The sequence below is a fragment of the Sinocyclocheilus grahami genome, unplaced genomic scaffold (assembly GCF_001515645.1).
Source record: "Sinocyclocheilus grahami isolate Dianchi unplaced genomic scaffold, SAMN03320097.WGS_v1.1 scaffold32.1, whole genome shotgun sequence".
In the NCBI taxonomy this organism is placed as follows: domain Eukaryota; kingdom Metazoa; phylum Chordata; class Actinopteri; order Cypriniformes; family Cyprinidae; genus Sinocyclocheilus; species Sinocyclocheilus grahami.
This window is the reverse complement of record NW_015505211.1, coordinates 4,863,659-4,877,086: the sequence shown is the minus strand read 5'-3', so window position 1 is coordinate 4,877,086 and position 13,428 is coordinate 4,863,659. Positions and strand designations below refer to the sequence as shown.

The 13,428-nt window shown below is 35.8% G+C and overlaps 1 protein-coding gene across 2 annotated transcripts in view; it reads left to right on the top strand.

Annotated features, from left to right (window-relative positions):
* LOC107578067 (katanin p60 ATPase-containing subunit A-like 1) overlaps nucleotides 1-11,428 on the top strand; it is an 11,958-nt gene extending 530 nt beyond the window's left edge. Inside the window, exons 1-11 of one of the 2 annotated variants that reach the window (XM_016264070.1) lie at nucleotides 71-197; nucleotides 1,322-1,592; nucleotides 1,762-1,922; nucleotides 3,857-4,019; nucleotides 4,173-4,300; nucleotides 5,935-6,040; nucleotides 6,423-6,581; nucleotides 7,858-7,984; nucleotides 8,073-8,207; nucleotides 9,331-9,457; nucleotides 10,698-11,428. In XM_016264070.1, the coding sequence (XP_016119556.1) occupies nucleotides 1,431-1,592; nucleotides 1,762-1,922; nucleotides 3,857-4,019; nucleotides 4,173-4,300; nucleotides 5,935-6,040; nucleotides 6,423-6,581; nucleotides 7,858-7,984; nucleotides 8,073-8,207; nucleotides 9,331-9,457; nucleotides 10,698-10,896 (1,467 nt within the window). In that variant the 5' untranslated portion in view covers nucleotides 71-197; nucleotides 1,322-1,430 and the 3' untranslated portion in view covers nucleotides 10,897-11,428. Of the gene's footprint in view, nucleotides 1-70; nucleotides 198-1,321; nucleotides 1,593-1,761; nucleotides 1,923-3,856; nucleotides 4,020-4,172; nucleotides 4,301-5,934; nucleotides 6,041-6,422; nucleotides 6,582-7,857; nucleotides 7,985-8,072; nucleotides 8,208-9,330; nucleotides 9,458-10,697 lie in introns of those variants that run through there. The other variant, XM_016264064.1, reaches the window with a different exon arrangement.
* Nucleotides 11,429-13,428: the final 2,000 nt, after the last annotated feature.

Below are 13,428 nucleotides of genomic sequence, written 5' to 3'. Positions count from 1 at the left end.
AGAAAAAAAAAAGGGGGGGTGTGTTTTTTTTTTTTTTTTTTTTTTTTTTTTTTTTTTTTACGTACAAGCACGGCTTTATTTTTATAGGAAAAAATTATTGTGTGCCATTTTTAATGGTTGGTTTTCAGGTTAGTTGTTTTTTGTTAAAAGAAAAGACGAAGGACATGGGATTCAAGCAATTTGAGGCGTCCTGAAAGGTATTTATTATGTGCTTCACGTCAAGTGTCCGAGATGGTCTTATTTTTGACAGCCACTCTGTGGTCAGGGCAAAGGTTTAGTATCCAAAGTATAGTATCCAAACCCGTAGAGAAATCCTCTCATTGTTATTGTTATCAGTGAATCCACGCACAGTGATTCAATCAGTTAAAATGGACCTGATAAGATTGGAGTGTTTTAGTTATTTAATATTCAGTTAGTGCATTTCAAACAATTAACATAATATTTGGTTGGCCCGAATTTTCAACAGTGGACAGGGAAAAATAAAACTTTCCTGATGGGAAAAACTTATGAATGTAACCTTTCATTTAATTTATGAACATTCCAACCTTTAATTTAAAATGTGTATAATAATAAACTATTGGACATCTAAAGGTAACACACCATCATTTATGTATTTATGGTGTCTTAAAGAAAAAAAATGTTTGTTTGTTTGTTTATTTATTTAAAATAAAATTATTTTAACAAAAGGCCTATTTTGTTTTGGCCCATTTTATCTACTCCCATCAGTTTGAATATGTCATATTTATATGTATGAATGCAGCTTGCATTAATATGCCCATACACACACTTTCAACTTGCATACACTCATACCAACTTTATTGTTAACTATTATCAGTAAAAAATAAATAAAGTTACACACAATGAGTATTTAAATCTCTGTATAAATTTTAAATAGAAATGTTCACATATTCTACACAAAAGAGGTTCACACAGAATAGTAACACTGAATTGAATGAGCTTTAGTAAAGGGAGTTGTTTTTTAATGTTATAAATATTTCTCATTCTAACACACAAATACTCATTCGATCTGAAGGTTTTGCTGTACATGTTCCCTGGAGCATTTTATTTGACAAAAATGGTTCTGACACAGAGGGGGACTTCTGAAATAATAGCTCTTTAAATAGTTCCTGTGTTGTATTTTGTAACATATTTTAAACAAAATTGTAGAAGAGATCTGGAAATGTGCAGAGACATTTTAATGCAGCTCTAGATGATTTACCAGAAAGTTCATCCCTTCATCCCTATTCTGTTACTATCTCTATAAATGTTTGATTTAGCTCAGCATCGTCTTATCAGCCTCTCTGTTCTTTGACATGTTTAGGACTCATGGCCTTCAATCACCCGCACTCAAACCAGCATCTCTGATGACGCTGTGAACTCAGATCACATTGAAGCACTGAAGCAACGTTTGGTTTGATATTGTTCTCATCATGAATCTGACTGAGATTTGCGACAACGCTAAGAAAGGAAGAGAATATGCACTTCTTGGGAATTATGACTCATCTATGGTGTACTATCAAGGTGTTATACAACAGATCCACAAGCACTGTCAGTCCCTCAGAGATCCTGCCCTGAAAGTCAAATGGCTACAAGTAAGGCGTTCAAATACTGTATGATTTAATCTGATATGTATTTATTTATAATGCTGTGAATTACATTTGCTTGTATAGGTATTAGCCAATGAATACTGTGGTGTTGGTACAGTATATGTAATTTGAAGGACTCAAACCAATGCTGTTTTTCTCCCTTCTCTGAGCCCAGGTTCGGCAGGAACTGGCAGAGGAATACGAGCAGGTGAAAAGCCTTGTAAACACCCTAGAGAGTTTCAAGATGGACAAACCCATTGATTTCCCCAACCCTCTGCCTGAAGAGAGCCCAAGGGACCCTGGTGTCTGGCCTCCCCCAACCCCAGCTGAGCACAGGTAGAATAGGCAGCTGATTACATAAAGCCCTGAGGAGTTCTGTCAGCTGCAGAGCATGTCACACGTCTCCTATCTTCATGCTGTCACTGCTGTGTTCACTTTGTCATACAGCACAAAATGGAATTAGCTCAGTGAAAACATTCACATTGACACATTTTATTACATTTTTTAATCTTTATTTTATTATATATGTACAGTGGGTATAGAAAAGCATCACCCCCCTTTAAAATAATCACATTTTGTTGCTTTGCAGCCTGAAATGAAGACGGACACAGTTTTTGTTTTATCCAGCTGTATTTACTCAGTGCAAATTATAACATCCAAATGAAAGATATAACACCAACATGTCAGAAAAAAACTAAACAGAATCACTGAATTGGAAAAAGGATCACCCCCTTGTGTCAGTATTTTGTTGAACCACCTTTTGCTTTAATTACAGCATTTAGTCTGTTGGGATATGTCTCTACTAACTCGTCTCTACTATCTAGACTTTGCGATATTTGCCCACTCTTCTCTGCAGAAATTCTCAAGATCAGTTCAATTTGATGGTGAGCGTTTGTGGACTGCAGTCTTCAAGTCATTCCACAGATTTTCAATGGAGTTTTATTCTGGGCTCTGACTAGGCCAAGAAAGGGTATTCACCTTTTTCTCCTTCAACCACTGTGTGCTTTGGGTCACTGTCATGTTGGAAGGTAAAACTTCTTCCCATTGACAACTTTCTGGCTGAGGGCAGCAGATTTTCCTCAAGAATTTGACAGTATTTTGCCCCATCCATTTTTCCTTCTATTTTGACAAGTGCTCCAGTCTCTGCTGCAGAGAAATACCCCCATAACAGGATATTACCACCTCCATGCTTTACTGGAGGAATGCTGTTATTTGGATGGTGAGCTGTGTTGGATTTCAGCCAGATATATCGTTTGGTGTTGAGGCCAAATAATTAACTTTTAGTCTCATCTGTCTCAGAATCTTCTAGGTGTGTTTTAGCAAAGGTCAGTGATGACTGCATTTGGCCTTTCTTGAGGAGCGGCTTTTTCTTGCAACCCTCCCATACAAGCCACATTTATGGAGAATTTGTGATATTGTTGGCACATACACACAATGACCACTTTGTCATAAATTTCAACAACTGCTTCAGAGTTGCTGTAGGCCTCTTAGTAGCCTCTCTGACCAGTTTCCTCCTGGCTCTTTCATTCAGTTTGGAGCGACGTCCTGATCCAGTATTGTACCAAATACCTTACACTTCTTAATAATAGACTTCACTGTGCTTCTAGGCATTGATAAAGCCTTTGAAATGTTTGTATTCATCTCCTGACTTGTGCCTGTCCACAACTTTATCCCAGAGATCTTTTGACAGTGCCTTTCCACCCATAGCTGATTGTTTGCTTCAGTTGCACTAGCAAGAACTGAAATGCTGCAGGAAAGCTCTTTTCATGCTGAGCTGATCAAAATGACCACAGAAGATCACAGCTGAAAGTCAAATGGCTTTGTGTGCCTTTGAGAAGGTGATTAACTACACCTGATTGTACACTGGCAGTATATACGTGTGTATATATGTATCGGTAATTAAAAAAAAGTTTTTGAAAGAAGTCTCATATGCTCACCACATTTCTTATTATTATCAATGCTGAAAACAGTTGTGCCGTTTAATATTTTTGTGGAAACCATGATAAAAAAATTTGATGAAAGTTCTAAAAAACAGCATTATTTATAAATGTCTATGCTGTCCCTTTTGACCAATTTAATGCTTCCTTGCACCCAATGTATTATATAGACATTATATACGTACATCTAAATTATATTGACTAAATTGGTTCACAAATTAAGCACCAAAAAAAAAAGCCAGTCAGAATGGCCTAACACAAATGTGGTGTAACTGTTTGCATATGTGGTCACATGGTCCAGATGCCCTATGATGTCACTCTGTCTGGTCATAGGGGACCTGTCCAGGTGAAGAAGCCAATCACTGTATCAAAGCCCCAGAGAAAAGAGTCACCTGGATTGCAGCATCGCGGACCTGTGGGAAGAGGTCAGCCAAACGTGAAATCAGAGAGACCGAACACCCGCGACGGCCGTGGAAATAAAGCTAAGGATGAAAAAGTAAGTTATTCAAACTATTAGGCCGAATGTACAAACTGAGGAAACTCAGAATTGGAATTATGGTTGATTTAGTTTCAGCTCAGACAGTTTAGGATTTCTAAGTACCTATTATCATGTGTTGTAGCAATGTGTCCTGCCTGTCTGTGTTTTCAGAGTAAGAAGAATGCCCAGGAGGGTGCTGCTGATGTGGAACAGAGGAAGTTTGATGGCACAGGCTATGACAGCGATCTGGTGGATGCGCTGGAGAGGGACATTGTGTCCCGGAATCCCAATATCCACTGGTATTGTGCCATTTTACTTCTAGTTTTACTGTTCAAGGACTTATCAGTATATAGTATACAAAATAAACGTTTTATACAATTTTATTGCTCATTTACAATAATTAAATTGAATAATGTGTGATATTTCATCACCGTGCACTCTAGATGTTGTTATCAACTATTGAAAAAACTGGGCCTGGCACAATCATGAATTTTGTACTGTTGATTAATTGTCAAACAAATAATTGCGATTTAACGATTTAATTGTCTGTTGTGCTCATGTCTCTTACAGTATGAGCCTAATAATTTATTTTTTATTTTTTACTTATAATTAAAGGCACAATATGTAATCTTCGCCGCTAGAGGGCACGTATTCAAAATAAACAAAGAGGCACAAGTCAGCAAAATATATAACACTGTTCTAGTGGTTTTTGGATATTTTAATAAAAAAAATCTTACATATTGTGCCTTTGAATAGGCCCATTTGATTTTCTTTAATGCTGTGAAAATATATTTTAAAAGTTAAAATATTTATTTTTATTTTCCACTTTAATTTTGGTCCAGGTCACATTCACACAGGAGCCCACTAATAATGGGTGAATATAAATTTTGAGGTTTATGCACTTAAATTTCTATTTTTGAATGGCAAAATGCAATTAAAATATAAAAAAGCAGCGGAGCTTTTATTATGCCACAGTCGAGCGCTTCCGCTGCTTCCGGTCGTGCGTATGTGGGGTAAAGCAGCGGAGCTTTTATTATGCCACAGTCGAGCGCTTCCGTTGCTTCCGGTCGTGCGTGTGTGGGATAAAGCAGCACTGTTTTATCATACTAGATACATTTAGTTCTGTTATAATGCTACTCTGTGCGGTCGTCACAAAGTGTCTTTGGTGTTTCCATGTTTTCTCCAAAACAAAGCCGGAAATCGAGGGGTTATGACATCATTCTTTGAAACATTTGGGATAATGTAAGTACACAAGTCAGCAAAATATCTAACACTGTTCTAGTGGTTTTTGGATATTTTAATAAAAAAAATCTTACATATTGTGCCTTTGAATAGGCCCATTTGATTTTCTTTAATGCTGTGAAAATATATTTTAAAAGTTAAAATATTTATTTTTATTTTCCACTTTAATTTTGGTCCAGGTCACATTCACACAGGAGCCCACTAATAATGGGTGAATATAAATTTTGAGGTTTATGCACTTAAATTTCTATTTTTGAATGGCAAAATGCAATTAAAATATAAAATGCACAATTATCGTGGTTCTCTCAAATTCACGATTAGATCAAATAATAACTACTTATAACTGTTAAACACTATATACTAATGTACAAAGTGTCAGTTCACTTTTACTCGCTCTTACATATTTATTCATTAGCTAATTTGATTATGCTTTTAGCATCCAATAAGATTTAGAACTTTAAATTCAAATCCAAATCTTTTTTTCTATGAAAATCATTCCTGAAAATTTGAAAATCCCTCTGAGCCTAGGAATTGGCTGTATAAATAGCAATGCAGTAAGTTTAGTTTTCATACTTGACCAGACAAATAAGTAACATGTTGAGTCAGCGACAGCTGTCAGTCACAGTGGCAGTTAGTGTTTCAGTGCTGGACGGTGATTTAGGCAAGCTGTCATGTGTTACTGTTCCTGCAGGGATGATATCGCAGATCTGGAAGATGCCAAAAAGCTGCTGAGAGAGGCAGTGGTCCTGCCTATGTGGATGCCAGACTTCTTCAAGGGGATCCGCCGCCCGTGGAAGGTTAATATGTTAGATGACACTTGATGCCAGAGTTTGACATCTGAGCATACACACATATGGATTCATAGTCTGTCAATACTATGTTTTTGCCAACATTTATGTTCCCATTTGTTTCCATTTCTTGTAATCATAGTTTTTTTAGTCCTGCAGGGGGCGCTGTTATACTGGATCATTATGTAGGACAGAATGCACATTTTTCAACACAAGCTCACCTTAGTTCTGTATAATTTGTCACAGATTGAGTATGGCTGATATATTTCGCCTTCAGTTTTTCTCCACATGCCATCAGTTTTATTGAGGTGTTTTTAACTCAAACCATCAGCTGCACCTGTGTGTTTTAAATATGTGCCCATGCAAAGTCTTGTTGTTTTTAAACTGTCAGGGGGTGCTGATGGTGGGCCCTCCAGGCACAGGGAAGACCATGTTGGCTAAAGCGGTTGCGACCGAATGTGGCACAACATTTTTCAATGTGTCATCCTCCACGCTGACCTCAAAGTACAGGGGAGAGTCTGAGAAACTGGTGCGGCTCCTCTTTGAAATGGTGAGTGATCTCTGAGGAAGCATTGCAGACACTGTGATAGTGTTTGTCTATTTAGTTGTTTATTATCTGAAGATATAATTTGATAGTGATTAGGATCAGGAGATAACTAGGCCTCATGGCACAAATCATAGAAAATGATACAATATATATGTCCCATATATTTAAAATGTCTCAGTTAAAGACCCCATGGTAAAGCTCCTTTCTAGACAGTTTCTGGATTATAAAAATGGTTTTGGAACAGGCAAAAAAAAACTAAAATCAGCATAGAAAACATAGTTAGTTAGTTAGACAACTTATAAGTAAAAAATACCCCTGAAAATAAATGTTCATTTAGCATTAATTGCCAAAAAATGCTACTAAAGATCAGGTAAAAAATGGTACAAAAAAAATACTTCTGAAAATTTGTGACAATAACTTGTGTCTTTATAGGCAAAGTTAGGTAGTTAGTCGGTTAGTTAGTTAGCAAGCAACATTTAGTTAGAGAAAAAGATATGGTCTCTTAAAAGGTAAAAATACCCTTGACAAGGAATGTTAAACTGACACATGGATGACACACTGTGCGTTATATAAGGGAAATATTATTTAGTTAGTTGGTTAGTTAGTCAGTTAGAGAACAATATGCCTTCATAAAAACAAACAAAATACCACTGAAAATAAATTATGATTTTAAATTAATGGCAAATGCGCTGTGTGTTTTCTAGGGGAAAAAATGAGTTGAATAGTTGGTTAGTTAGAGGAAAAGGATAGAGAACACATGCCCTCATAAAATGTAAAAGTACTCATAAAAGTCAGTGTTGATTTTACATAAATGTGTAATATGCTGTTTTTATAGGGAAAAAGTTAGTTAGGTTGGTAGTCAGTTAGTTAGTTAACCAGCTAGTTAGTTATGCCCTCATAAAAGCAAAAAATGGACATTACACTGTTTTAATAGGGAAAAAGGTTTGTCAGTTAGTTAATCAGTTAGTTAGGTTGCCAGGTTGTTGGAGAAAAAATATGCTTTCATAAAACGTGAAATAAAAAAACACTGATAAGCAACAGTGATTTGACACAACTGAATGACACATTGTGTGTTTATATAAGAAAAAAAGGCTTGTTAGTTAGTTATGTCATGTAATAAAATAAAATAAAAAAAATCCAGACTCTGATGGTGTTAAAATGAAGTAATATAATTTATGATAACATAATATGTAATCAACTAAAAAAGTTGGTCATGTTATAGTCTATATTATCTATACTGGATGTTTGCACTTCTTTTTTTTGGTTGTTGTTTTTACAGGCTCGTTTTTATGCCCCTACAACAATTTTTATTGATGAGATTGACTCTATTTGTGGGAGGCGGGGCACATCAGACGAACATGAGGCCAGTCGCAGAGTGAAGTCAGAATTACTCGTGCAGATGGATGGTGAGTTTTGTGTAGTAGGCGACTCTGTTATGATAGTACATTGAATGATGCAGCCTTATTTTAACACCCACCCATGTAATGGCTTCAGGTGTAGGAGGTGCTCAAGAGAATGACGATCCCTCTAAAATGGTAATGGTCCTGGCTGCCACTAACTTCCCCTGGGACATTGATGAGGCTCTAAGGAGACGACTGGAGAAGAGGATCTACATTCCACTACCCACTGGTAATCTAACACCCTCACACACAAACGCCCATCAACAGGAAAACATTCTCCAGGCAGTCACGGCTCCTCTGATTTCTCCATACATGTCACCCACTCATAAATGAACCAGCCTGACTAATTTCTCTCCATTCACACTGTGCTGTGTAGTTCAGTTAGTTAGTCATTTCTCACGAGCTTTCATTGTCTAATGCAACTCCTTTGTTATAGTTACAGGGCCTGGATTTTTGAATTTTAAATTGGATGAGAGATGAAAATGTCACATTTTAAAAAAGTCATATTTCTCCCCCAAAACATTTTTTTTTTAATTATATAAACACAAATAAAAGGAAGTTTATTTCTAGGACCATGAAGATGTTTCTAATTGTGTCCTTTTTCCTGACACTTAAGCACATTTTGAAATATGAATAATAATAGTAAAAAAATTCAAATAAAACCAGCATAAATTAAAATCAAAATAACAAAGGCATTTACAAATACTTTATAATAAAATTATTATTTTATTGTTTTTTGTTTTCATTGCTAATTTAATATAACTTAAATAAAATATTCTAAAATTAAAATGTTTTAAATTAAAAATATATTTACCATATTTCCTGGAAATTAAGTCGCACCATACTAGAAGTCGGATCGTTTCTAAACTGCTTTGTTGAGAGGAACAAAAAACACAGATAAGTTGCATCAGTCAGATAAGTCACGTATGATTATCACATTCAGAAGTAATGTAAAATACCAGGTAAATAAAAAATAAAATGGCATTTTTCAAACATTATATAAACACTTTAAGCATATATTTTAGTTCTCCTTACTCCACAACAAATAACAAATGCATTTAATGGTATTCAGAGCAGAACAGGGATTAAAAATGTATGTATTAAACAAACATAAATTATAGTGGCATTCATTATAAACAACATTTATTTTAAACACCAAGCCTAAACAAATTTATTTAATGTGAAACTAAAACTATGATGATAAAAAATTACTTGTATTTAAAAAAATACAAAAATACCGTAGTCAAAATAGCCTCATGATGATCTATTTTTTAATCAATATAGGAAAAAAAACAACACTAAATCATTTGTCTTATAAAAACATTTCATCAAACAATTACTGAACTCAACAGCTCAAGGACGGGCAGAACTCTTAAAGATCAACCTAAGGGAAGTGGAAGTAGCATCTGATGTGGATCTCACCCTCATCGCTGAGAAAATTGAGGGTTATTCAGGAGCTGACATCACCAACGTCTGCAGGTACAGTATGTTTTCAGGATTACAGATAACACCTTGTCCTAACTGAACACGATGTGACAGCTCTTAAGCATCAAGTCATTTTTCTTCTCTAAAAACATAATGCAGTGCAAAGTGACAAAATCACAGCCAAAAAGAACAGACTCAAGCTCAACAGTGCTTGCCTGGGGCCCGTTAGTATTTTTTCCTTTCTTTTTAGCCCTTCATTGTTGCAGAAAATTCCTGAATAGAAGAGCTATCTTGAACCAAAACAACAAGCTCTTGCTGTTTCATGGACCTATTCGTCCCATAAAGCACACAGCATATTGCCCAACTGAAAACGATTTAATCAATTTAGTATGGGTTTATATGTTTTGTTTCTGCATAATAAGGGAGGGGAGAAAGTATTTTACTATCTTGCACTTTAATGCTTAAAGGATTCGTTCACCCAAAAATAGAAAATTGCTGAAAATGTACCCTGATCTTCTGATGTAGATGAGCTTGTTTATTCATCAGAACATATTTGGAGAAATGTAGCATTATATCACTTGCTCATCAGTGGATCCTCAGCAGTGAATGGGTGCCGTCAAACAGCTGATAAAAACATCACAGTAATCCACACGACTCCAGTCCATCAGATAACATCTTGTGAAGCAAAAAGCTGCATGTTTGTAATAAATACATAGAGACATTTTTAATGTCATACCATTGCTTCCAGCTAAAATAAGTCCTCCATCCATAATATTGCCTTTTCCAGTGAGAAAGTCATCTCTTCTGAATCAGGAGAGAAATATGCACAGATCACGCATTGTTATAAACAAATATGTTGGTGGATTTTTATGTGAGAGGACAACAGGGAATTGACTTGGATGGATTGTGGACTATTTTTGCCAGAAGCAACAGTTTAATGATGGATTTGTTTATTACAAACACTTCACAAGACATTAAATGATGAATTGAGTCATGTGGACTACTTGTGGATTATAACAATGTTTTTATCAGCTGTTTGGAATCTCATTCTGACGCCACCCATTCACTGCAGAGAATTCATTATTTTAAGTAAGTGATGCAATGCTAAATTTCTCAGAATCTGTTTTAATGAAGAAACAAACTCATGTACATGTTGGATGGCCTGAGGGTGAGTAAATTATCAGCAGATAATCATTTTGGAGTGAACTATTCCTTTAAATTAAGCTGCATGCTCCAAACACGTGAATTGATGATGTTAATTTGACTAATGGACTTTGTGCGTCTGTGCTCTCAGAGATGCATCGATGATGGCGATGCGACGGAGGATCCAGGGTCTGAGTCCAGAGGAGATCCGTGCTCTTTCTAAAGATGAGCTGCAGATGCCAGTCACCATGGAGGACTTTGAGCTTGCACTCAAAAAGATCTCAAAATCAGTCTCGGCTGCAGACCTGGAGAAATACGAGTCCTGGATGTCTGAGTTTGGGTCTGTGTAAAGAGAAAGGACAGCTACAAGATAAGTGTGAATGTGGGAGAACACATCGTGGACCGATACTTGAGAAAAGGCACGGTTTTATGTTTCAAGACATTTTAATATGCAAAGATGATACAGAAAACTAGTCATACCAGTGTTCAGATGCGTTTGGACATGTTTGGACCGAGAACAGTCGCACCTTCATTTGTCAGAAATGAACTACCAGTCTGTGTATGACACTGAGCCACATTTATTTGTTTCTAGCATCTCAGTTTCAAGTGTTTCTAACTTCCTTCTCTGCTAACAGATGGAAATCACCTGAGTTGCTAATGACCTGTCTTAAGTTTCAAAACTGAAACGCCTGTGAAAATGATACTTGACAAGGGAGACCAGCATAATCCTGGTGCTGTGCTGGATGTTTTTTAATGTTTACTAGTGTGTAGACATTCATATGTGCTGTGTTCTTTTATTTGTTTTACTTGATAGTTATAATAAAATTAACATTTGTTCTCTACCTATTTAATGTCAAAATTTACTTATTTTCTCATTACACACACACACAAAAAAAAAAACAGTTTTAGGATTTACTTTGAAACTATTTTTAGTCAGATTTTGATTTTTTTTTTAAACTGCAATTAATGCATTGAATTAAACATTACATTTTGAAATAGAAAGACAGAAACTGTATTTTGCAATGATACTAAATATGAATGATACTAGATACGATTTTTGTTTTTACTGTGTGCACATGATTTATCAGTGCATGTTGTTCTAAAGAAAAACATTGTTTCTCTTCATTATCTTTCATCAAAATATAATAACTTGCTCTAGCTCTGAAACTAATTTTCTTTCGGATGATTTCAATAAGACTGTGCAGGCTTTTGGATAATATCAACTGATTAATTCAACCTCCGCCCACTTTTTGTGATCAAAGTAATTTTTAGTGGATGAAATGAAGTCCCACCCTACTTGTTTTTATCTTTGAATTTCCTGGTTAACTCAGAAATGTACGTTAAATTGCCGAAGTAAAGTGTTTTGCTCTTTCATTTTTTTTCTTTTATACAGTATATTAGCGAAATTTCTGTATAATTTCACAGACAACAAAGAACTGTTCTCTATTGTCAGTAGTGAAGCACAGCTTGCAAGTCACTTTCCTACCAAGCAGGATTCTTGCGTGAACCCATTGTGAAATTTGTTTGGTGAAATCGTCTGCCCTCACAAGAAATGTCCAATTGCATGGATTCCTATTGACTTGACTTGAATGCACCTGCAAAAATTTGCCGAACAACGATAAATGTGACCACACGTTTACAAGTTACAAATTGGAAGCATTGTCCAAAATGTCTAAAAAAAACAAACAAAAAAAACGAATCCTTGATTAATACTCATTATTTATTGTATTAGATTAGTATCAGAAGTACAATTTCACAATTGGAACTTGGCAATCAACACACCTGATGTTCAAGCATTTACAGTTTGTATGACAGCTTGGTAGTAACCAGATCTGGATCCATGATGGGCGATGAGTTTGTGAATTTGTTCTCGTGTCCTACAGCAGCAGAAGGGTGTGATTCAGTCGTCAGGAGGGAGGACAGTGGGGGAAGAGGATGACTCTGTTGTTGTGGTCCGTGCTGTGTGAGCGTGGGCTGTGTGTGGAGTTTATTGTTTTCTGACTACTTCAGAGTTAATGCGGTGACTGTCATGATGTGTTGTCAGCCCGAAGCGAAGTTTCCTGATTGTTATGAAATCAGCTTTTTTTATTTTTTCTCCATCACCCAGTTTTGGCCAGCATTAGAAGTCATAAACTGACAATACTAAACTAGCATTATACCAGCACAGATAGCATCCAGTTAAAGTGGTTAGCGAGTGGTTGGTGAAAAAGATGCAGGTTTTGAGTCTGTGTGAATCCAGATGGAAGTGGCAGCTAGTGTATATCCAAAGAGAGTGTGAATGAATCGTAAGTATGGACAACAGTCCGACCGGCTGACGAGAGGCCCGGTGATGGCATGACGTGGCATTTGTGCGGTAGAAATCGAGGATAATGGTCAATACTTGTTCTGAAGCGTGGCTCTTTAAAGGCTACTACACATAGCTACGACACAGACCAGCTGCTCTTATGTTCTCTGATGATTTGTCTCCACTGAGCATGTTGTTCAGGAAAAAATTAATTTTATGTAAAAAGCTGTACACTATTTCATACATGTGCTTTATCTGTGTCAACAGCATATTTATATTAGGTTACACATTGGGGTCCAAATGACTACTGGAAATGCTTCTAATTGAATCCCCCCCCCCTAAATTATATAAATATATATATTTATAATATAACAAAGAACATTTTTGAAATGTATTTATATTACATTTATATTTATATTATATTACAAACAACAGTTGTGTTAAATTAAAATCATATATTTATAATTTATCATTTATTTGTTTGCACACACACACACACACACACACACATATGTTCTATATCTATATCTATCTGTCTAAATGTGTGTGTGTGTGTATGTATGTGTATATATATATATATATATATATATATATATAT